Genomic DNA, 23,594 nt, shown 5'->3' with positions numbered 1-23,594 from the left:
GAGCTTATCCCAGCTTGACAAGACCCCCCCCTCCGCGTCCCCCAACCCGATTATCGAATTGATTCACAAGGATCAGCTCTTGTCCGTTTTTGAGTGTACGCGTGTTAGACCACAGGAAGCTAAGGCCCGTGCGATGGATTCCGTGGGACTAACACAGATTTGGAGTCCATCATTTGGGTATTTCGAGGATCATATTGAGATAACCGATGGATTTATTTTACTGATACGGTAGCTTTACCGGTCCGTTCCAATTGTGTTTATACCGAGTCTGAAAAGACCGAGATCCTTCGTCAGCTTTGAGGTCGTTAGGGCATCTGTTTTGGGTGAAGTCCTTGGGGCGCTTCCCGTTGGAGGCGTTCCAGAGACACATCCAGCTGGCGCTGACCCAGAGCAAGATGGACAAATTACCTCTGATATGACCTGAGAGAGTCTTCTTGGGAGGGGGGGCGGGGTGGGGGGGTCGCCCAGGAGAGAGAATATAGGGTTAAATCGGTCAACCCAACAAAAGATACATGAGCTTTAAGACTTCCAGATGAATAAATTGAACTGAAGATGGCCAATACCGTTTTTACAGAGGCATAATAATCCTCTGGGTGGTGGTAATATTTATAACAGAAATATTGCCCCCCCCCCCCCCCCCCGACCCCCCCACTAGGATGAACTGCAGCCCTCAACACCTTGACCAATTTCCTCAGTGTGAACATGAACTCAATTTATGAACTCAATTCAAGAAACAAGGGACATTTTTGTTACTTTTGGGGGTTTTGGGACCCCCAAATGCGTGTGGAATTATATTATAGAACGTGAACTCCATTTGTCCGAAAGACGTCTAAACCTGAACCCGTGTGTTGGTAAATCCCTTCCAAAAATCACATGATAAGTAACTTATGCTAATGCTAAACGTCATTATTGTTATTGTTTAGCGCTTTAACTGTTGTCGGATAAACCAGTGGAACCTCCTTCTGCATTAAACTGCAGATGCTAGCTGGGCGATTTCTCAATTCTCGACTGGAAAGAAAAAAAATAATGCTAACTGTTTGTGTTTGGGTCATATTGATTTGGTCAGTGTAGGGCAGGGGTCGGCAACCTTTAGCATCAAAAGAGCCATCTGGGCCTGTTTTCCACTAAATGAAAACCCACTTGGCGACCATTAAACTGAAGGTAATGCTCCATATGTGTGTGTGTATATACGTATATACACACACTACCGCTCAAAAGTTTGGGATCACTTGGGAATTTTTTTGGCCAGTCTGAGATTTTTCTTGGCATTCCTGCCAAGTGTTTGACGGGTACTATTTAGTGGGTGACGACCTTAAACTACACACTTTCATATATTTGTCTTCTTGTACAGTTGTGCCGTTTTTATGTCCTTGTTAGACCCAGTTTGTGCTGCTCTCTGAAGGGAGTAGATTTTAACAGTTTTAGATGGGATTCCTTTTTCGTCTTTCTGTTGCCACCTGGTAATTAGTCCTTAGTCGTTATAGTTTCCTAAGCCTTCTCAAATGATTTTGGCTCAACATTTACAATAAAAATGTGGCGACACATCCGCTTGTTCTAGCTTTAGTTGCCATTGTTCATTCACGACAAAGAATGCTAACAAGCAAAATAGTGACCAGCGTCATCACGGTTTCTCCGCGTGTTGACTAACGGGAAAACACTACCCCTAAAACTTCGATGTAGTATCACACTGCACACGCTCAGTGTAGAGCAGGGGTCTCTAACTCAATTTACTTGGGGGCCACTGGAGCCCGGGTCTGGGTGAGACCGGGCCGCATCAGGTTTTCCAAAAAAAAAAATATATATTTTTTTAAAACTTTGCTTTGGTTCCGATTTTCTACAAGAAAAGCTCTGATAAAACATTCCACAATATCTTAATTTTTATTTTTCTGCACAAAATAAGATGAAAAATAAACAAATCAAGAATAAAGAAAATAAATAAATCAGTAATAAATAAATATAATAATAATAATGAAACGGCAAATAATAAAAACTTAAGAAACCACATATAGTTGGCAAATTATTTTTTTCAGATTAAAATAAACAAAGCATTATTAGAGCCCTGTAGACATGACAAAACACGACTATAGTCACATTTATACTTTTTTTTTTATATTTACAACATATTGCGCAACTGCAGGGTCTTGAGACACATGCTAACTCGCAAACTAGAGAGCTAGCGACCTAAACAATAGCCTTCAAGTTATTTCTTTTAAACTTAAATAGCCAAAAACTTACCACTTCCACACGGATAGGGAGGATAACTATTAACAGTTATTTAACCTTTAACATGAACATTAATCAAACGTAATATTTTTTTTCTCGGTACATGATACCATACAGCATCCATATCAAACCCCAAAACTTACCACTTCCACACGGATAGGGAGGATAACTATTAACAGTTATTTAACCTTTAACATGAACATTAATCAAACGTAATAATTTTTTTCTGGGTACATGATACCATACAGCATCCATATCAAACCCAAAAACTTACCACTTCCACACGGATAGGGAGGATAACTATTAACAGTTATTTAACCTTTAACATGAACATTAATCAAACGTAATAATTTTTTTCTGGGTACATGATACCATACAGCATCCATATCAAACCCCAAAACTTACCACTTCCACACGGATAGGGAGGATAACTATTAACAGTTATTTAACCTTTAACATGAACATTAATCAAACGTAATAATTTTTTCTGGGTACATGATACCATACAGCATCCATATCAAACTTGCGCGGGACGCACTAGCATTAAACTTTCATATCAAGGCGGGGGGCCTCAAACTAGTGTACTGCGGGCCACATTTTGGCCCGCGGGCCGCGTGTTTGAGACCCCTGGTGTAGAGACTACACAGAAGCATAAAAATTCTCCATCAAAGCGTTTTGTTATTGTCTTGTTGAATAGACACGTACATAGTACAGTAATAAAATGCAAGGTTAGCGCTAGTTGAGGGAAAAACAGATCTAAGTAAACGGAATGCATTTGCTCGATAGAAGAAAAAAACCATAGAATATTAAACACAATCCTCCTCAAAGCAGAAAATATCTTTTTATTTTCGCATACGCGTACATCCGCTGGGTCACAGCACAATAAAAAAAAAAAAAAAACACACACTTATCATAATACGTATCAAGCATTCCGGTTCCAGACTTTGTAAATAAATCATACACATAGAACGTATACAGTATGTTAATGTAATTTTAATGCCATTTAGGAAGATAGAAAGGGAGAACTACCATGACTGCGGCGGTAAATGCAGTCCTATTAATCATCATATGAAGATAATGCAAGCTGAATTATTGATGCGTATAAAAGCTAGTTATGCGTGAACCGGAAAACATAGCCTCATGTGTGAATAGCGCCAATGAGAGCATATAGAAGATGGAAATATGATTTTTTTTTTAAATAGTGTACATATAAACAAACCCAGTGTGTCTTGTTTGTGTATGTGTGGATCCGTGAGTGCGTGACTGGTATCCATGATTACGGATGTGCCTGCCAAACATCGTTCACTGTTGTGGTGCCAAAAGAGGGGTAGCCTTTGTGTGACGCCATACTGCTTCCATTCCATTTGGCATCGGGGGATGCTTGCATGCTCACTCGACATTTTTTTTTTCTTCTCTCTGAGCATCTCTTTTGCTTTAATGCATTGACTCAACTTCCTTCATGTGCCGTTTTTTTTTTTTTTCCACCGACTCTTTTTCACTTTGGCTCCCTGGAATTCTGATGTTATGCCGCAGACTCGTTCCGCGCCAAATGCTGACACTCTTTATTGGAGTTTGATCCCCACACACATTGGAATGGGTCTGTGGACGGTGTTTTGAGCACCTCAGCCGACAACTTTCATTCATGGTCGTTTAAAGTGCAGCATTTTACTCCTAAAATAGGCAAGCAGTCAGGAATACACTAGAACCTTGGTTAGTGTCATTAAACCTTTACACAAGGTCGGACTATAACCAAAACACACTCTAATGCTGGGGTGTCCAAACTTTTTCCACTAAAGGCCGCATACTGAAAACTCAAAAACTCAAGGGGGTCCGCTTTGATATTTATATACTGTATATTTTAATATAGTTAAAATATTTTTTGTCAGAATTTTGTATTTAAAAAAATAAATACAAAAAATACTTACAATTTATTTTTTGTAAGGAAAAAACTAATTTGTTTTGTAAAAAAAAAAACTTTTTGCAATTAAAAATGTAATTACATTTAAGTTATTTTTTTGGTTAAAATGTCATACGGCAGTACAGGAAGTAAAAAAAAACTCCTAATGCTAACATGTGTGAGTCGATATTATGTTTTAATTTTTATAACTATACATATATTGGATAACAAGAGTGTCAATGTGACTATAGGGGTGTTATTTAATGTCTAGAGGGCTCTAATGTTAAACACATTTCCAAGTTTGTAAACAGGTGTTTTATGCTGTAACTACAAAAATGTGTAAATGACTATAGGGGTGTTATTTCATGTCGAGAGGACTCTAATGTTAAACACATTTACAAGTTTGTAAACAGGTGTTTTATGTTGTAACTACAAAAATGTGTAAATGTGACTATAGGGGTGTTATTTCATGTCTGGAGGGCTCTAATGTTCAACACATTATGTGTAAATGTGACTATAGGGTTGTTATTTCATGTCTAGAGGGCTCTAGTGTTAAACAAATTATGTGTGAATGTGACTATAGGGGTGTTGTTTCAGGTTGAGAGGGCTCTAATGTTAAACACATTTACAAGTTTGTAAACAGGTGTTTTATGCGAGAACTACAAAAATGTGAAAAAGTGTAAATGTGACCATAGGGGTGTTATTTCATGTCTAGAGGGCTCTGATGTTAAACACATTGTGTAAATGTGACTATAAGGTTGTTATTTCATGTCTAGAGGGCTCTAATGTTAAACATATTTACAAATTTGTAAACGGGTGTTTTATGCTGTAACTACAAAAATGTGTAAATGTGACTATAGGGTTGTTATTTCATGTCGAGAGGGCTCTAATGTTAAACACATTATGTGTAAATGTGACTATAGGGTGTTATTTCATGTCTAGAGGGCTCTAATGTTAAACACGTGTAAATGTGACTATAGGGGTGTTATTTCATGTCGAGAGGGCTCTAATGTTAAACACATTATGTGTAAATGTGACTATAGGGTTGTTATGTCATGTCTAGAGGGCTTTAATGTTAAACACATTACGTGTAAATGTGATCATAGGGTTGTTATTTCATGTCTAGTGGTCTCTAATGTTTGTAAAGAGGTGTTTTGTGCTGTACCTACAAAAATATTTCATTATAAATAAGGAATTGGACTTTACGGAAATACACTTATCACAGTCGGGGTCTGGAAGTGATAAACGAGGGATGACTGTATATATTTTCATGGAATCAGCATTATATGACCATTGCCGTGTGTAACCAAAGTTGTGCAAACACTGCACACAAGTCTCACTTGTGCACCAATATTTTATTTTATTATTATATTTTATTTTATTTTATAAGTAGGTGATCCAGAGTTACCATGGCAATACTTGTATTTGAAACGTGGCGTTTCAAAAAAACAAGTAACAATTCCAGAGACCGGGATGACGAATCCAACAACTTCTAAGTGGAAAAAGAACAACTTTTTTTTTGAGTGATGTTCGGACTCCATTGGGCATCACGGCTCTCCCTCCACAGAGAACGGGGGGGGGCCTAGATTTGGGTGATTCATGCTCAAGTCTTCTCTAACAATGTTTACGCTTTGCTCGGCACACGGGACAAGCTGTCTTTTTGCTTGTTTTATGAAACCCCCCAATTACACCAAAAGCCGTAAAGGATGCAAAAGAAAACGATGGGAGATTTGCTGACATGAGTTTTTTTTTTTTTTTTTAAATCCACCTAAAAAAAAAAAAATCCTATTCTAACAATGTAAATAACAGCGGTTTCTTATGAGCCCTTGAGCTCATCATCATCTTCTTCTTCTTCTCCAAATCTGCACCGATTCAACTCGGTCTCACCCAGAAAGTCTCAGCAGTGACACAACATGCGGGCCTGTCATCTGTCAGCGCATCTATAAATGCTCAGCAGTGCACAACATCTCATCCAGCCATATGTTTCATGTCTTTCTGACTTCTCCGTCTCTTTCTCTCTCTCTCTTTTTCTCTCTCTCCCACTCACACACACACTCAATCTTTCATGCTCTCTGAGCACTGGGTGTCCAGCGAGCCTCTCGAGGGAGATGAAGGTGTAAATTGTAGGGCATGTGAAGCAATGATGATGTCGCTGTACTTTTTTTCTGCCGCGGTTTGATACAGAGAAGCTGATATCAGCCCGCGTGTCTACGTGCCTTAAAATTAGAATTAAACAAGAAAGTCATGTCATGGCGGTCTAGTGGTTAGCGCGCAGACCTCACAGCTAGGAGACCAGGGTTCAATTCCACCCTCGGTTTTCTCCGGGTACTCCGGTTTCCTCCCACATTCCAAAAAAAACATGCTAGGTTAATTAGCGACTCCAAATTGTCCATAGGTATGAATGTGAGTGTGAATGGTTGTTTGTCTATATGTGCCCTGTGATTGGCTAGCCAACCAGTCCAGGGTGTACCCCGCCTCTCACCCCGAAGACAGCTGGGATAGGCTCCACCCCCCCCCCCCCCCCCGCGACCCTCGTAAGGATAAGCGGTAGAAAATGACTGAATGAATGAGTTCTCCTCCTATTTTGTGTGGAAGTGGTAACTTTTTGGCTGCTTATTTTGTCTTTCCCCACCCTCGGCCATCTCTGTGTGGAGTTTGCATGTTCTCCCCGTGCATGCGTGGGTTTTCTCCGGGTACTCCGGTTTTCTCCCACATTCCAAAAAAAAAAAAAACATGCTAGGTTAATTAGCGACTCCAAAATGTGAGTGAATGGTTGTTTGTCTATATGTGCCCTGTGATTGGCTGGCGACCAGTTCAGTGTGTACCCCGCCTCTCGCCCAAAGACAGCTGGGATAGGCTCCAGCACCCCCGCGACCCTCGTGAGGAAAAAGCGGTAGAAAATGAATGAATGAATGAATAATGTCCAGCAGTGGGTGGGGCTGCTTGTGTGTGTGTGTGTGTGTTTTGCAGAGTGGAGACATCCCAGGTGGAGGTGGAGACAGATGGCTAACAGTTGCCGCTCTTACCTCCATTATTGCTTTGTGCTCAGCCATTTTGGTTCATAATTGTGTTATTTTTTTTTGGCCTGGGGTGGCGTGTTTGGTTTTGTAGAGCGGTGTATCATCCTGAGTGTTTTCTGGTGAGTTTTTTTGTACTCTTGAGTATTTTTGCTTCATGAGTTGTTTGAGGATAGTTTTCCCTATTGCCATTTTTTGTCAAGTCAAGTCAATTTTATTTGTATAGCCCTTAATCATAAAAGAGCCTCAAAGGGCTTAACAAGCAAGCAACAGTAGATACAGTAGATGATAGACAATAGACAACATCCCTGATCTGGACCCCCATCAGGGCAAGGAAAAACTCAAAACTACTTAATTTGGGAAATAACTTACACTCACATTCATACCTATGGACAATTTGGAGTCGCCAATTAACCTAGCATGTTTTTGGAATGTGGGAGGAAACCGGAGTACCCGGAGAAAACCCACGCATGCACGGGGAGAACATGCAAACTCCACACAGAGATGGCCGAGGGTGGAATTGAACTCGGGTCTCCTAGCTGTGAGGTCTGCGCGCTAACCACTCGGCCATGCAGCCTACTGTTTTGTTCCACAAAATAAAATTGTGAAACCTTTTTAGTCGGGAACTGATATTTTCCTCAAAATTACCTATGTTGTAATGTTGATTACTAAAGAACAGGAAAGCTAGGGTCTCCTAGCTGTGATGCCTGTGTGCTAACCACTCGGCCATGCAGCCTACTGTATCTTTCCACAAAATAAATTTGTGAAACTTTTTTTTAGTCAGGAACTAGTATTTTCCTCAAACTTAGTTATGTTGTACTGCTGCTTACTAAAGAACAGGAAAGCTAGGGTCTCCCCTGCGCGCTAACCACTCGGCCATGCAGCCTACTGTATCTTTCCACAAAATAAATTTGTGAAAATTTTTTAGTCGGGAACTGATATTTTCATCAAACTTACTTGTATTGTACTGCTGATTACTAAAGAACAGGAAAGCTAGGGTCTCTAGCTGTGAGGCCTGCGCACTAACCACTCGGCCATGCAGCCTACTGTTTTGTTCCACAAAATAAATTTGTGAAACTTTTTTTTAGTCGGGAACTGATATTTTCCATTCCTTTGCAATGCCTCTTGACGCTCATTTTGAGTGTAAATAATTCTGGTTTGAACGTTGCTTTCATACTTAACGGCTGTTAAGACCTTCCACCTTTTAAAGCTTTATATATGTTGCAAAGAAGCCGCGTTTGAGTCATCAAATCTGAATAGTCGTGACTAAAATTTGTTATTAGTCATCTTGGATCTCTCACACTTCCTCTCAAGGGCATCTCTGTCTCGATTAGAACCTGCGAGCCTAACACCATTTGCTCTGACCGTGTCCTTTTTTTTTTCCCGTGCAGGGGCTGAAGCGGTTCGGAAGAATGTCCCTCAGCAGTAAAAGAATCAAGAGGAGGAGCAGAAGGTGCGGCGGCGGCGGCGGTCACCACCACGCCGTGCTGTTTTCCTTCGCTCTATCGGCGGCGGTGGTGGTGACCTTCTTCACCGATCCAGTGGCGGCCCAAAAGCAGCGAGGAAGTGGCTCGGAAAAAGTCCCGGTGCTAAATATCGCCGTGATTCTGGGCCGCACGCGTTACATCTCCGACCGGGACATCCGGGCGCTGTGGAGCAAGGAGGAACCCGTCGATGTCAACGTGGTGTCGTTGCTCGTTAACGAGACGGACCCAAAGAGCATCATCACGAACATGTGCGACCTGATGTCCGGGACGAAGATCCACGGTGTGGTTTTTGGGGATGGCACGGACCAGGAGGCCATTGCCCAGATTTTGGATTTTATTTCCTCGCAGACGCTCATCCCCATCCTCGGCATCCATGGAGGCTCGTCTATGATCATGGCGGATAAGGTATGTTCATAGTTTTCTTCTGAAAGACCAGCTATTGAGAACATTGAATGCATCATTTCCATGTTTTTCTCCCTGCGCCAAAATCGAGATCCAGTACACCAGAGAAAAAAACAAGCCAATGCTCTCTTGTTAGTTTTTGCACGCTTAGCTGTTGGCGCTGCTGCCGGAATCTGAAAGTATATTATAATAAGTTATTTTCCGGAGGGAAGCGATGTCAGCTGCACTTTTCCAAAACAGCGGTGCATTTGCTGTCTGTCTCTGTGTGCACCGCAGAGAACGTAGACAAAGAGAAGGGCGAGCGGGGAAAGGTAAGTAACTGTAGAGGAATCCGCTTCCCCCGGTTCAATGGCCATGAATTGCAGATGAGAAAATGTTATTTTTGTGTCATTTGAATGAATACACACACGGATTTCGGCATTCCGGAACGGAATTTTAAGGTCCGGGGAACAATTTAAGTGAAGCTCAGTGACAATGAACACCAACACTAACACCTGCTTGTCAGTTGGGTCACCAAACTGAGGTACCGGTGTGCTATACTACGTGCCTGTGAACATACTCGTTCATCTGGGTTGCTGTATTATCAGGGAATTGAACCCATCACAACTGCGCTGTCAAGTTTTGTCCTGGAAGACATGTTGCCTCCCGTCATCAGTTCATACTCAGTGACCACTCATAAGACGACTGTGCTTCTTGTGCTGTCTTTCACACTTAATGACTTGGTAGGACAGCCCTCGTCACACAGACTAGGGTTGTCCTACCTAGTCATTGCGTATCAGTTGCGTAACTGATAAAGTCTGACTATGTGGGACTCGCTAGGTCCAGTCCTACATAGTCAGACTTTATCAGTTCTTGCTCAATGACTAGGTAGGACAGTCACATAGACTGTGGTAGTAATAGGCAAATTGGAAGGTAGGACAGCTCCTGGTGTTACTGGGTAAGATTAGGTGACTGGGTGGGATAACCCTAGTCTGTGTGACTAGGGCTGTCCTACCTAGTCAAGCTTGTGTTTGTCCCACCTAGTCATTGAGCATGAACTGATAAAGTCTGACTATGTGGGACTCGCTAGGTCCAGTCCTACATAGTCAGACTTTATCAGTTCATGCTCAATGACTAGGTAGGACAGTCACATAGACTGGGGTACTAATAGGTAGGTGGTAATGTGGTAGGTAGGACAGCTCCTGGTGTTACTGGTGTAAGATTAGGTGACTGGGTAGGATAACCCTAGTCTGTGTGACTAGGGCTGTCCTACCTAGTCATTGAGCATGAACTGATAAAGTCTGACTAGACTCTCCTCTTGAGTCCCACATAGTCAGACTTTATCAGTTCATTCTCAATGACTAGGTGGGACAAACACAAGCCTGACTAGGTAGGATAGCCCGAGTCACACAGACTAGGGTTATCCTACCCAGTAACCTAATCTTTCACCAGTAACACCAGGAGCTGTCCTACCTACCACATTGCCTATTAGTACTCCAGTCTATGTGACTGTCCTACCTAGTCCGGCTTGTTTGTCCCACCTAGTCATTGAGCATGAACTGATAAAGTCTGACTATGTGGGACTCGGGAGGAGAGTCTGAGCCTGTGTGACTAAGCGAGTCCCACATAGTCAGACTTTATCAGTTCATGCTCAATGACTAGGTGGGACAAACACAAGCCTGACTAGGTAGGAAAGGCACATACACTGGGGTACTAATAGGCAATGTGGTAGGTAGGGCAGCAGGTAAGATGAGGTAGACATCCCTAGTCTGTGTCCCCTAAGTACCTACCTAGAACAGCCATAGGTGTGACGAGAACTGTCCTACCTAGTCACACAGACGAGGGACCTAAAAGGGAATGTTGTTGGTAGGACATCACCAGACTCGGCGGGACAAACACCGAGTCTACCTACAGAGCGCTGTCCTACCATGTTCCCTATTAGATCCCTAGTCTGTGTGACTAGATAGGACAGCTGTCCGCCTTGTTACTACTAGAACAGCCCTAGGTGTTACATGTCCCCAAGAGTGTGTGACTCATGCTTTCCTATCTAGTCAGACTAGTGTTTGTCTCACCTGTCTACCTAGTACTGTACCACCGACAACATTGACCATCTATGGCTGTCCTACTAGTCTGCTTACCGACCTAGGACTGCTACCTAGGACTAGACTAGGGATGTGTACCATGTTCTCTATTAGTATCCTTGTCTGTGTGACTGTCCTACCTAGTCATTGAGCATGAACTGCTCGTGTGCCTTATATTGGACTCGGTAGGACAGCTGCTGGTGCTGTCCTGCATAGTCAGAATTTAGCAGCTCAGTCATTTGAACATAAGTCTTATGAGTGATTATCATAGTAATATGATGTTTTCCATCGTATTCACTCATTACGTGTTGATTGGCAGCGGAAACTTATCGGTTCCAGTGCAAGCTAACAAATCCTGAGCCCGCCGGATCACCGATCACATCCTCCTCTCCGTTCCACGCCATAAAACAACCTCCTGAGCTGATTTCCCCACAAAAGTCCGACCCCCGGGTGGCCCACAATAAAACACGCAGTATAAGAAGGCTGTCAGGTCTGTAAGAACCTCTGGGCAATGATCTCGTTTGTTTACAGTAAATATACAAATGTCTTGAAGTTACCGTGCGCTAATGGTTTATTGATTCTTCTGCGTTAAACATGTCACCTTTTAAAGATGGCTGAGAGGAGGAGGAATGAGTTGGGGTGACGAAGCCAAGAAATAAGGGACTGAGGGGGATAATCCCTCCGTTTGACCAGAGGCGAGTCTGAAAGGAAGGGAATTACACAATGTTTTGATTGGCACCTGCCATACAGAACACCTATTTCATCCTCGCAGTTACAGATACGTCGGCTTTGAACCGCAATTCAGCTCCCGGACATTGCAGAGTGTTTTCTCCACAGGCGCAGACGGGGGAGAGAAATAATCCACTTTCATGCGCCTCGGTCCACTTTCTTGTCTGCTTTTACTTTTCCAATATGTCTTCTTCTTTGCTTCATAGCTCATCAATGAGCTTCAAATCCAAATGTCATGCTGTGTGGATGTTGTCGCTGCCATTTGGCCACGCACACACACACACACACACACACACTTGTGCCTCCAGGTTGCGCTTCCATTTATGTTCCCTGTATTATCTTATGAAAACCTTGTGAGTCACATCTGTGTTTCGGATGATTTCATCAGATGTGAGGCATCAACTTTTCAATGACCTTCTGAGACGTATAAGAAGTGTCGTGACGGCTTCCTGGCTTAAAAAAACTACTTCAGGAACTTTTAGTGATATAATCTCAACTGGATGTATTTGAAACATAATAATAATAATAATAATAATAATAATAATTGACTGCACGGCAGTAGGCTGCATGGCCAAGTGATTAGCGCACAGGCCACACAGTTACGAGACCCTAGCTTTCCTGTTCTTTAGTAATCAGTAGTACAACATAGTTAAGTTTGAGGAAAATATCAGTTCCTGACTAAAAATGTTTCACAAATTTATTTTGTGGAAAGATACAGAAGGCTGCATGGCCGAGTGGTTAGCGTGCAGGGGAGACCCTAGCTTTCCTGTTCTTTCGTAATCAACGGTACAACATAGGTAAAAATATCAGTTCCCGACTAAAAAAGTTTCACATTTATTTTGTGGAAAGATACAGTACGCTGCATGGCCAAGTGGTTAGCACGCAGGCCACACAGTTACGAGACCCTAGCTTTCCTGTTCTTTAGTAATCAACATTACAACATAGCTAAGTTTGAGGAAAATATCAGTTCCCGACTAAAACGTTTCACAAATAATATTTTGTGGAAAGATACAATAGGCTGCATGGCCAAGTGGTTAGTGCACAGGCCACACAGTTACGAGACCCTAGCTTTCCTGTTCTTTAGTAATCAGCAGTACAATATCGGTAAGTTTGAGGAAAATATCAGTTCCCGACTAAAAAAGTTTCACAAATTTATTTTGTGGAAAAATTCAGTAGGCTGCATGGCCGAGTGGTTAGCGCACGGGCCACACAGTTACAAGATCCTAGCTTTCCTGTTCTTTAGTAGTCAGCAGTAGTACAACATAGGTAAGTTTGAGGAAAATACCAGTTCCCAACTAAAAAAGTTTCACATTTATTTTGTGGAAAGATACAGTAGGCTGCATGGCCGAGTGGTTAGCATGCAGGGGAGACCCTAGCTTTCCTGTTCTTTAGTAATCAGCAGTACAACATAGGTAAGTTTGAGGAAAATATCAGTTCCCAACTAAAAACAAAGTTTCACAAATTTATTTTGTGGAAAAATACAGCCGAGTGGTTAGTGCACAGGCTACACAGCTAGGAGACCCGAGTTCGATTCCACCCTCGGGCTACTTTAGTTGGCTACTTTGCAGATTTCACTTATTGCATGCTATTTTGGGAACATATCCCCGTGATAAATGAGGGAACGCTATTAACATTAACTGGAAAAGGAATGTACCAACTCCCCAAAGATGATTGAGATTTGGTAAATTTCCCTTTTTTTGGGAGGTGTAATTATAATTAGTTTAGCTTTTTGTTAACATGTTTGGCACTTCTCAGCCACCGTACTTTTGGAACAGATACTTGGAGAATGCATGCAGCCATGTTGAAACGTGTGTGTTCAGCTTCTCCAGTCCTCTGGCCTCCTTTTAAACTTTATTTAACTTGTGTGCCGTAGGTGAAGGTTTATGCTTTTTTCCTCTCTGAAGTCTAAGTAGCCGAGTCTTTCTGCTGCCTTGTTCCAATCCAGATTTCCGCTAATCCTCATGTGAAATACGGGGAGAGGCTCGCCTCCAATGATTACGCCTTGTAAGACCCCTCTGTGTGTTTGTCTATTCGTGATTACGCCTTCATGCTGCGTGTGTGAAATTTCCCTGTGTATGTGCTTTTTTAATCTATTTCCCCGCACTACACTTCCGAGTTTCCTTTGCCCGTCACTTGGAGGATAAATCTCTCGGCGGTGATGACTCCCAGTCAAAACCACGGAAACCTCTAGAGAGAGAGTTCGATCCTCGGAATGTACCTCGTAAAGAAAACTGCTCCGTTTACCTTCCTTCACATGTTCATCATGTTGACTCTCGCTTGTTCATGAGATAAACGTATCAGCATCTCTTTTGTGTGTTAGTACTTTCCCATGCATCTCTCGCCCCTTCTGTTGAATAATGCAGCATTTCCCTGTATTGAAAGGAATACATTATTGATTAAGGAAATATATATGTCTTCCTTTGCAGTATTTTCAGTCATCCGGCATAACGGCTCGGGAAGAAAACACCAGTATTAGCATTTTAGCATTTTATTTCTAAAATCACAAATACTTAAACTTGCTGATATAGTTCATCTTCAAACAGCTAAAATAATGCATAAGGCTAAAAATAACCAATTACCTAAAAATGTAATTTTTTTTTTGTCACATTGTACTTTGGTACATGACAAAAAATAAATAAATAAATAAAATTAAGTAAAAAAAAATTTAAAATTAAAATAAATGAAAATTATATTAGGAAAGCAGGAAGTGAACAAATGTAACAGTTACTGATTGTAAAAGTACCAGATGGAGGGGTAGGATTTAATAAGCTTTGCTTCTTCCTACTCCTTTTTTTGGACATGTGGAACTGTGAACTGATTATGGGATGGCACTCAATTGTAATCTGATGCATGTTCAAAATGAAATAAAACCATTACCATTACGCTCAGAAATACACAGTGCGCTTGAACACCTAACCAGCGCATGGTACATTGCTTGACAGGACAAAAAATTAAATAAAATAAATTAATAAAAATTAATAAAATTAAGTAAATTTTTTTTAAATAAAATTAAAATAAATAAAAATTATATTAGGAAAGCAGGAAGTGAACAAATGTAACAGTTACTGATTGTAAAAGTACCAGATGGAGGGGTAGGATTTAATAAGCTTTGCTTCTTCCTACTCCTTTTGGACATGTGGAACTGTGAACTGATTATGGGATGGAACTCAATTGTAATCTGATGCATGTTCAAATTAAATTAAACCATTACCATTTTCATGCCATTGCTTTATTATTATTATTTTTAGGGATTCTAGTAAAATTCTTCCCTGCATAAACCTTTTCATTCTTGCGCGCCTTTATCCCCTTGAGTGCTTTAATTGTGTGGGTAGATGTCTGGGCCGACTTGGTCATGGGCTTCATGCAATTCTCACACTAAATGGTTATCGACTCACTGCGAGGTCAGTAATGCAGACTGGATCACGTTAGTCACGAACGCTCTTCATTCCGCATTTTATACGGCTTGGTGCCATGACGCCTAGCAATACCTACAGCCGCTCGTCCCTTTGCATTCTCAGTTGATGTCTTTTGTTGCTGTGGACACCATTTTCTGTGTTGCGCAATCAGAGCTGCGCAACGCTTGGGATAAGACTCGTGTAAAATGACTGGGAGACACCCTGGGGCACACGGGCTTAGGTTTGGGGTTTACTTGAGTCCAGGGTCTATCTAAAAATAATGCGGATATCTTTTCATCTAATTTCCAAACCTTAAATAAATTGTCACGGCTGCACGGCGACCGAGTGGTTATTGCGCAAGCCTCACAGCTAGGAGACCCGAGTTTGATTCCACTCTGGAGTTTGCATGTTCTTGTTCGTGCATGTGTGAGTTTTCATAGTAATCAGCAGTACAACATAGGTAAGTTTGAGGAAAATATCAGTTCCCGACTAAAAAAAAAAGTTTCACATTTATTTTGTGGAAAGATACAGTAGGCTGCATGGAAGAGTGGTTAACGCACAGGCCACACAGCTAGGAGACCCGAGTTTGATTCCACTCTGGAGTTTGCATGTTCTTTCTGTGCATGTGTGGGTTTTCATAGTCATCAGCAGTACAACATAGGTAAGTTTGAGGAAAATATCAGTTCCCGACTAAAAAAAATAAATAAAGTTTCACAAATTTATTTTGTGGAAAGATACAGTAGGCTGCATGGAAAAGTGGTTAACACACAGGCCACACAGCTAGGAGACACGAGTTCGATTCCACTCTGTGTGGAGTTTGCATGTTCTCCCCGTGTTTTCTCCGGGTACTCCGGTTTCCTCCCACATTCCAAAAACATACTAGGTTAATTAGCGACTCCAAATTGTCCATAGGTATGAATGTGAGTGTGAATGATTGTTTGTCTATATGTGTGCCCTGTGATTGGCTGGCCACCAGTCCAGGGTGTACCCCGCCTCTTGTTTTGAAGACAGCTGGGATAGGCTCCAGCACCCCCCCATGACCCTCATGAGGATAAGCGGTAGAAAATGAATGAATGAATGTCTACTATTTTGGGTAGTAGGAGTGTAAAGATGACTATAGGGGTGTTATGTCATGTCTAGAGGTCTTTAATAATGTTAAAACCGTATTTATGAGGTTGTAATCGTGTTTTCTACGCTCTAAGTATGAAAATATTTAATATATAATAAAGGAATCCTACTTCTGGAACCAATTAACCGCCATAAATGAGGGCAAAAACGCTTCGTAGCTAACGGGTTAGTGGTTAGCATGTAGATATTTGCCATTAAACTACCAAACATGACGTTGTAATCAGTCTCTTTAATTGGAATGATGACTAGACATGTCTCAGAATGGTCAGAAATCAAGACATTAAACCAGAAATAAATCACATTTTAAGGCAATAAATGTACGTCATGTGTGTTATATCTGCTGAATAAACTGCAAAAATAAAAATAAAAACAAATCCGCCCAATGCTAGTTTGCAGTTTTACTCGACAACATAAACCAAATGACCCGATAAGTTTAAAATACGCTAATTCCGCCACAACAAAATAAAAAGATGGAAAAACACAATATATATATGCATATATCTTTTTAATCGTTCCTGCTTTTGCAAATTTAAATTGTTATTATAGACGCCCACAGAACTGCCTGCAACATTTTTGTTTTTATCTGCAATTTGTCTGCTTTTTTGTATTTTCTCCGTGAATTACGGAACTAAAATGCGGCTAATAAAGCATCGCATGACGCCTCTTGTGTGCTAAGAGAGCCCTTGCTTTGGAAGCGTATGTGTTTTAAGCCCTTTTATTATGATTAAGCACTCGCAACATTGATTATAACAGCAATAGTTGACAAGTTATCAACATTAATCCACAGTAGAGCAGATTTATTTGGCTATGAAGTGTGCAGAAATGCAAACACAACAAAGTAACGATCTCGGGGAAATAATAATTCTCTTTGCCGTTCTAATGATTGTGATGTATATTTATTCATATACTCATTCATGCCAGGATGATGCAGTGTTTTCCATCGGTCTTACGGTGGTTAACGTCATTAATGTGCTGCAAACATAAAACGTATGGAAACTGAATACAATTCTCCCCTAAGGAATAATACAAATCCAATGTATCAAATCTATTGATCTGCACAATAAAATGTGACTGGTTGAATATGTTTTTACCATTATTAGAGACCTCTACACCAGAAATAACACCCCTATAGTCGCATTTTGGAACGTGGGAAGAAACCGGAGTATCCGGAGAAAACCCACGTATGCACGGGGAGAACATGCAAACTCCACACAGAGATGGTGGAATTGAACGCTGGTCTCCTAGCTGTGAGGTCTACACGCTAACCACTTAACCGCCGTGCAGCCCTAAAGATTAAGTTATTTTAATCTAATTTGAAAACATTTTAAATTGTGTGATGATTCCCCGCTTCTGCCTCAGCAGCCAAGTCCAAAGAACCAGGAAGGAAGGCTAGTAGCCATTACAGTGGCAACAACAATACATTAGACATGTACATTTTTATGGCCGATTCAATTACTTGTGTTTATTTCCTATTGGGTAAATGCAACCCTTTCAATTGCAGGCATCTACTGTACGCTGACATAAAGTAGATGCATGAGCACACATGCTAGCATATGGCCTTCAAAAACCTACAGCCACGCACACGCAAACAAGGAATACAAAAAGAAGCCATCAAGAGAAGCGCTCACTCCGAGGAGCCTCGGCAAGGTAATAGGCGACGTGTCAACCAACCCCCCCCCCTTCCATGATGTCATGATGGCAAACGACGACACACACGCAGCCAATTACAACCGCATAGATATTGATGCACACATAGACACACGCCGTCTTGATTAGCATACGCAGAGGTACCTGAGAGCACAGTGGGGGCTGTCGATTTGCATGGCATGGATGTTTTAGCATCATGGCGGCATGGGGGGGCTGAGGCGAACGAAAACAAACAGTAATTGGACGTAAATAATACGTTCATATGAGAACTCTATCTTGTGTATTTTTTTTTAATTATTTCACCTCCAACAAAACCAAGCATCAGTGTGTGTAATTATACTGCCTAAGGGGCGACGATAACAGATATTGTTATGTACAGAATATTGTTCTTTTATCACAATACCACACACACACACACCTAATTTATTAAAGTAGGCAACAACAAAAATTTAGCCTCAGTTTGCGTACAACATCTGGATAACGTAGAATATTTTAGCCTTTAGCACCAGCAATGTACAGCACTATACTTTATACAGTATACACTAAAATGTCATGTCATTGAATATTTCTTTCGAATTAAGAAGTAAATTTAAAAAAATAATAAAGTATATCGGGCTAGTTAGCTTGTTATGCTAGCCCGACCCTGTGCCCTGTGCCCTGTGATTGGTTGGCCATCAGTCCAGGGTGTACCCCGCCTCTCGCCTGAAGACACCTGGGATAGGCTCCAGCACCCCCGCATTTTAGCATTTTAGCTAATTCACTCATGTCTAAAGGCAAATACACATATTGTATGATGTGGGGACACTATGGGACTGCCTCAAACTGTTTGGGACCTGAGGCCCTCTTGCTAGGTGCTAGCATGGTAGCCGTTAGCATGTTAGCATTTAAGCTAATTTACTCATGTCTAAAGGATAATACACACATGGCATGATGTAGGGAGGTTACAGTACAACCTAAGCACTTTCTAAACTTGAGGCTCTCTTGCTAGGTGCTAGCATGATGACTGTTAGCATGTTAGCATTTAAGCTAATTTACTCACGTCTAAAGGATAATACACACATGGCGTGATGTAGGGATGTTATATGACTACTTTGGCACTTTCTAAACTTGCTAGCATGATGACTGTTAGCATGTTAGCATTATAGCTAATTTACTCATGTCTAAAGACAAATACACACACGGTATGATGTGGGGACACTATGGGACTGCCTCAAACTTTTCGGGACCTCAGGCTGTCTTGCTAGGTGCTAGCATGGTAGCCGTTAGCATGTTAGAATTTTGGCTAATATACTAATTTACTCAGAGTGTGAATGGTTGTTTGTCTATATGTGCCCTGTGATTGGCTGACCACCAGTCCAGGGTGTACCCCGCCTGTCGCCCCGAAGACAGCTGGGATAGGCTCCAGCATTTCAGAATTGGGCTATTTCAACATCCCCTTTGGAACGGGTTAATAACAGCCTGTCTGTTCCCATCACATTACGTATGTTAGCCGTTCCATCGCACATCAAATATTACACAACGATTCTAGATTAAGATGGATTTGATGGAAATTGGTCATAACTTTTAATTCTTACCCGTGTCGGGTCAAACCATTCAGTTGATTTCATTACAGGAGAAAGGCCTTTTATGGCTGCAGACCTGACGGGGACGATAGAACTTGGAATGCAGAGAGACAGGAAGATGGTGGAAAACGGAGGCCCATGCGGTAACCACTCGTCCACCGTGCAGCCATAGTTTGTATTTTAGGTGCAAAATTATTTAGTAGGCGTCATGCAATTATTTGGGAAAAAGTGCAGATTTTATTAGTCTATGGATATTTTATTGCAAGTTCGTCGGTTTCGCATTTTTCCATCCATTCATCCAAACGGCGAGTTGGCCGTGCAATCGGGTTTACGAGCTTGTATGCATTACGAGAATAAACAAACAGCAGTGAAGCTAACATGGCTCTAATCCTCTTGTCTGTTTGTCGGGTGTGATGTTTGACAAATGTTTACGTGTGTGTGTGTGTGTGTGCGTATATATATGTGTGTGTGTGTATTATGAAGTCCTTGTTGATGAACCCCGACTTTCCCACTGCGGTAAATTGAATTCCTGATCTGCTTGACTGGACTCTTGTCAGTTGCCCGCAAAGCTTCCAATAAATATAAAGTCAGCTCAGTCGCAGAGAGACTGAAGATACGCCCTGAGGGGGGGGGGGACCGGAGCTATCACGGATTTCTGAAAAGGAATTTTGTCACCTCATCTTAAGCCTGGCTAATATATTGACAACATGCACGCAGTTGTCGGGCCATGAAAGCTGCTTTTATTTCGGCTTTTATCGCCCGTGACTTCTTCGTTTGTACAGTGGAACCTTTGGTTAGCGTCATTTATCCATTGACTTGTGGCATAACTGTGTTAGTAAGCAAAGAACTACATAGTCAACCGCTCATGTTAGCATTTTAGCTAATTTACTCATGTCTAAAGGCAAATACACATATTGTATGATGTGGGGACACTATGGGACTGCCTCAAACTGTTCGGGACCTGAGGCCCTCTTGCTAGGTGCTAGCATGGTAGCCGTTAGCATGTTAGCATTTAAGCTAATTTACTCACGTCTAAAGGATAATACACACATGGCATGATGTAGGGAGGTTACAGTACAACCTAAGCACTTTCTCAACTTGAGGCTCTCTTGCTAGGTGCTAGCATGATGACTGTTAGCATGTTAGCATTTATGTCGAAAGGCAAATACACACATGGCATGATGTTGGGATGTTATATGACTACTTTGGCACTTTCTAAACTTGAGGCTCTTTTGCTAGGTGCGAGCATGATGACTGTTAGCATGTTAGCATTATAGCTAATTCGCTCATGTCTAAAGGCAAATACAATATTGTATGATGTGGGGACACTATGGGACTGCCTCAAACTGTTCAGGACCTGAGGCCCTCTTGCTAGGTGCTAGCATGGTAGCCGTTAGCATGTTAGCATTTAGGTAATTTACTCATGTCTAAAGGCAAATACACACATGCGGTGATGTTGGGATGTTATATGACTACTTTGGCACTTTGTAAACTTGAGGCTCTTTTGCTAGGTCCTAGCATGGTAGCCGTTAGCATTTAAGCTAATTTACTCACGTCTAAAGGATAATACACACATGGCATGATGTAGGGAGGTTACAGTACAACCTAAGCACTTTCTAATCTTGAGGCCCTCTTGCTAGGTGCTAGCATGATGACTGTTAGCATGTTAGCATTTAGGTAATTTACTCATGTCTAAAGGCAAATACACACATGGCGTGATGTTGGGATGTTATATGACTACTTTGGCACTTTGTAAACTTGAGGCTCTCTTGCTAGGTGCTAACAAGGATGTTTTGTGGTAAAATGCATCAAAAACACAGTTGCAGCCACGATATATATAGTAAGCTAACCGGAAAATGTACGCAAACAGGCAAAATTTTGGTGCAATTTTTTTTGCATCTGACGTTCTAACATGCATTAGTTCAACCTGCAGGATGTTATTCCGATAGCCTGTCAACCCTTTCATCCCTATCGCGTTCAACTCTGCCTGATCGACGTTTCAGAGCGGATAGTTGACAAAGATTTTCCTGCTTGTGTAAACCCTGTACTTGCTAGCCTAACAGGCCTGCAGCGCTACCATTGATTCGTGACATCATGGGCTGTGTCGCACCATATTTACTGTTGTTGTGCAAACAATTTGAGATGCAAGCCCCCCACACATGAGTGTCTGGAATTAGACCTATGTAATATACACGGATCCTTGGCTCGATTCCCCCTTCATCCTGCCTGCCTGAGCTGCAAGGTGCTTGTCATTGCTATCCTTCTATAGAGAGGAAAAGTTCAAATTTTCATTCATTTTTTACCGCTTATCCTCACGCAGGGGGTGCTGGAGCCTATCCCAGCTGAGGCTGGGGTACACCCTGGACTGGTGGCCAGCCAATCACAGGGCACTCACATTCATACCTATAGAGAATTTGGAGTTGCTAATTAACCTAGCATGTTTTTGGAATGTGGCAGGAAATCGGAGTACCCGGAGAATACTCCTAGTTGTTAGCCTACATGCTAACCACTAACCCGTTAGTTACGCTGCATTTTTGACGACACTGATCCCTCATTTATGGCGGTTAATTGGTTCCAGAAGTAGGATCCCTTTATTATATATTAAATATTTTCATAGTTTGAGAGTAGAAAACATGTTTCTAATCTTATAAATACGGTTTTAACATTATTAAAGCCCTCTAGACATGACATAACACCCCTATAGTCATCTTTACACTCCTATCACCAATTATAGTAGACATTCATTCATTCATTTTCTGCCGCTTATCCTCACGAGGGTCGCGGGGGGGTGGTGCTGGAGCCTATCCCAGCTGTTTTTGGGGGCGAGAGGCGGGGTACACCCTGGACTGGTGGCCAGTCAATCACAGGGCACATATAGACAAACAACCATTCACACTCACATTTATACCTATGGACAATTTGGAGTCGCTAATTAGCATGTTTTTGGAATGTGGGAGCAAAACCGGGAGTACCCCGAAAAAAACCCACGCATGCGCGGGGAGAACGTGCAAACGCAACATTGAGATGGCTGAGGGTGGAATTGAACTGTGAGGCCTAGACGTTAACGTTTATGACCTTCCAAATAGACGTTTTAACATTAGAGCCCTGTAGACATGAAATAGCAACCCTATAGTCACCTTTGCGCTCCTATGACCAAATATAGTAACATTACCGACATCTTTACATTACAGAGAAAACCCACACATGCACAGGGAGAACATGCAAACACCACACAGAGATGGCCGAAGGTGGAATTGAACTCGGGTCTCCTAGCTGCGAGGCCTGCGTGCCAACCACTTGTCCACCGTGCAGCCGGAAAAAGTTGAAACGTACAGTAAAAAGTGTCTTATGTAAACGCATGCATGCATTTTTTTTTAAAGCTCTAACCACGCAAGCTGTAAATGAGAATGTATGATAAAGAAGGAGGTCTCCATGGAAACAACCACATCTTTATGACTTTTTACTCATTAATCACCACAGATGATGTCAGCAAGACTTCATAATATCGAACTGACATTTTTTTTTTTTTTTTTTTTTGCTCTACCTAGCTTTAGAGTAGTGCAGACGCAGGCACTTTCATCCTCTCGGCTTTCTCCTTTCACTTGGTATTTCCTCGCCTCTTCATTCGTCATTTCTGCTCCGAAAGGCGCCTTTATGGATTCCTTCTTCTGCAACTATCGATGCAGTAAATTCTCCAGGCTTGTTAGTTACTTTTATAACGATGCAACATCTTCCCGGTTCGGACGCTTTGGGATTTAAATACAAATCCGCCGTGCTCAGAGGTCAGGCAACACTCACTTGCTCCGAGTTTGATCTAATTAGACGAGCCGCAAGGAAGCAAATGGACCTACTGGCCCTCGGACTCTTACATGAAGGCTAGATGATGAAAGGATATGGGGGCCATTTTGTACATTAATAACAGAAACACAAAGGCTACTAGGCTATACTATGTAAGGTATCACCATAGAAGAAGAAGAAGAATAGGATGCTTGTCCAATCCGCTGTCATTGTAATCATTTAAGTCTCTTCATTAATCCTTCGCTCCTT

At 41.8% G+C, this 23,594-nt stretch overlaps 1 protein-coding gene across 5 annotated transcripts in view; it reads left to right on the top strand.

Moving 5' to 3' along the window:
- grin2aa (glutamate receptor, ionotropic, N-methyl D-aspartate 2A, a) overlaps positions 1-23,594 on the top strand; it is a 178,041-nt gene that overhangs the window by 18,068 nt on the left and 136,379 nt on the right. For 4 of the 5 annotated variants that reach the window (XM_058050152.1, XM_058050151.1, XM_058050153.1 and 1 more), the window contains one exon: positions 8,529-9,029. In XM_058050152.1, the coding sequence (XP_057906135.1) occupies positions 8,529-9,029 (501 nt within the window). Of the gene's footprint in view, positions 1-7,101; positions 7,260-8,528; positions 9,030-23,594 lie in introns of those variants that run through there. The other variant, XM_058050155.1, reaches the window with a different exon arrangement.

The sequence above is a fragment of the Doryrhamphus excisus genome, chromosome 15, assembly GCF_030265055.1.
Source record: "Doryrhamphus excisus isolate RoL2022-K1 chromosome 15, RoL_Dexc_1.0, whole genome shotgun sequence".
NCBI lineage: Eukaryota > Metazoa > Chordata > Actinopteri > Syngnathiformes > Syngnathidae > Doryrhamphus > Doryrhamphus excisus.
This window is presented reverse-complemented; position numbering and strand designations above follow the sequence as displayed.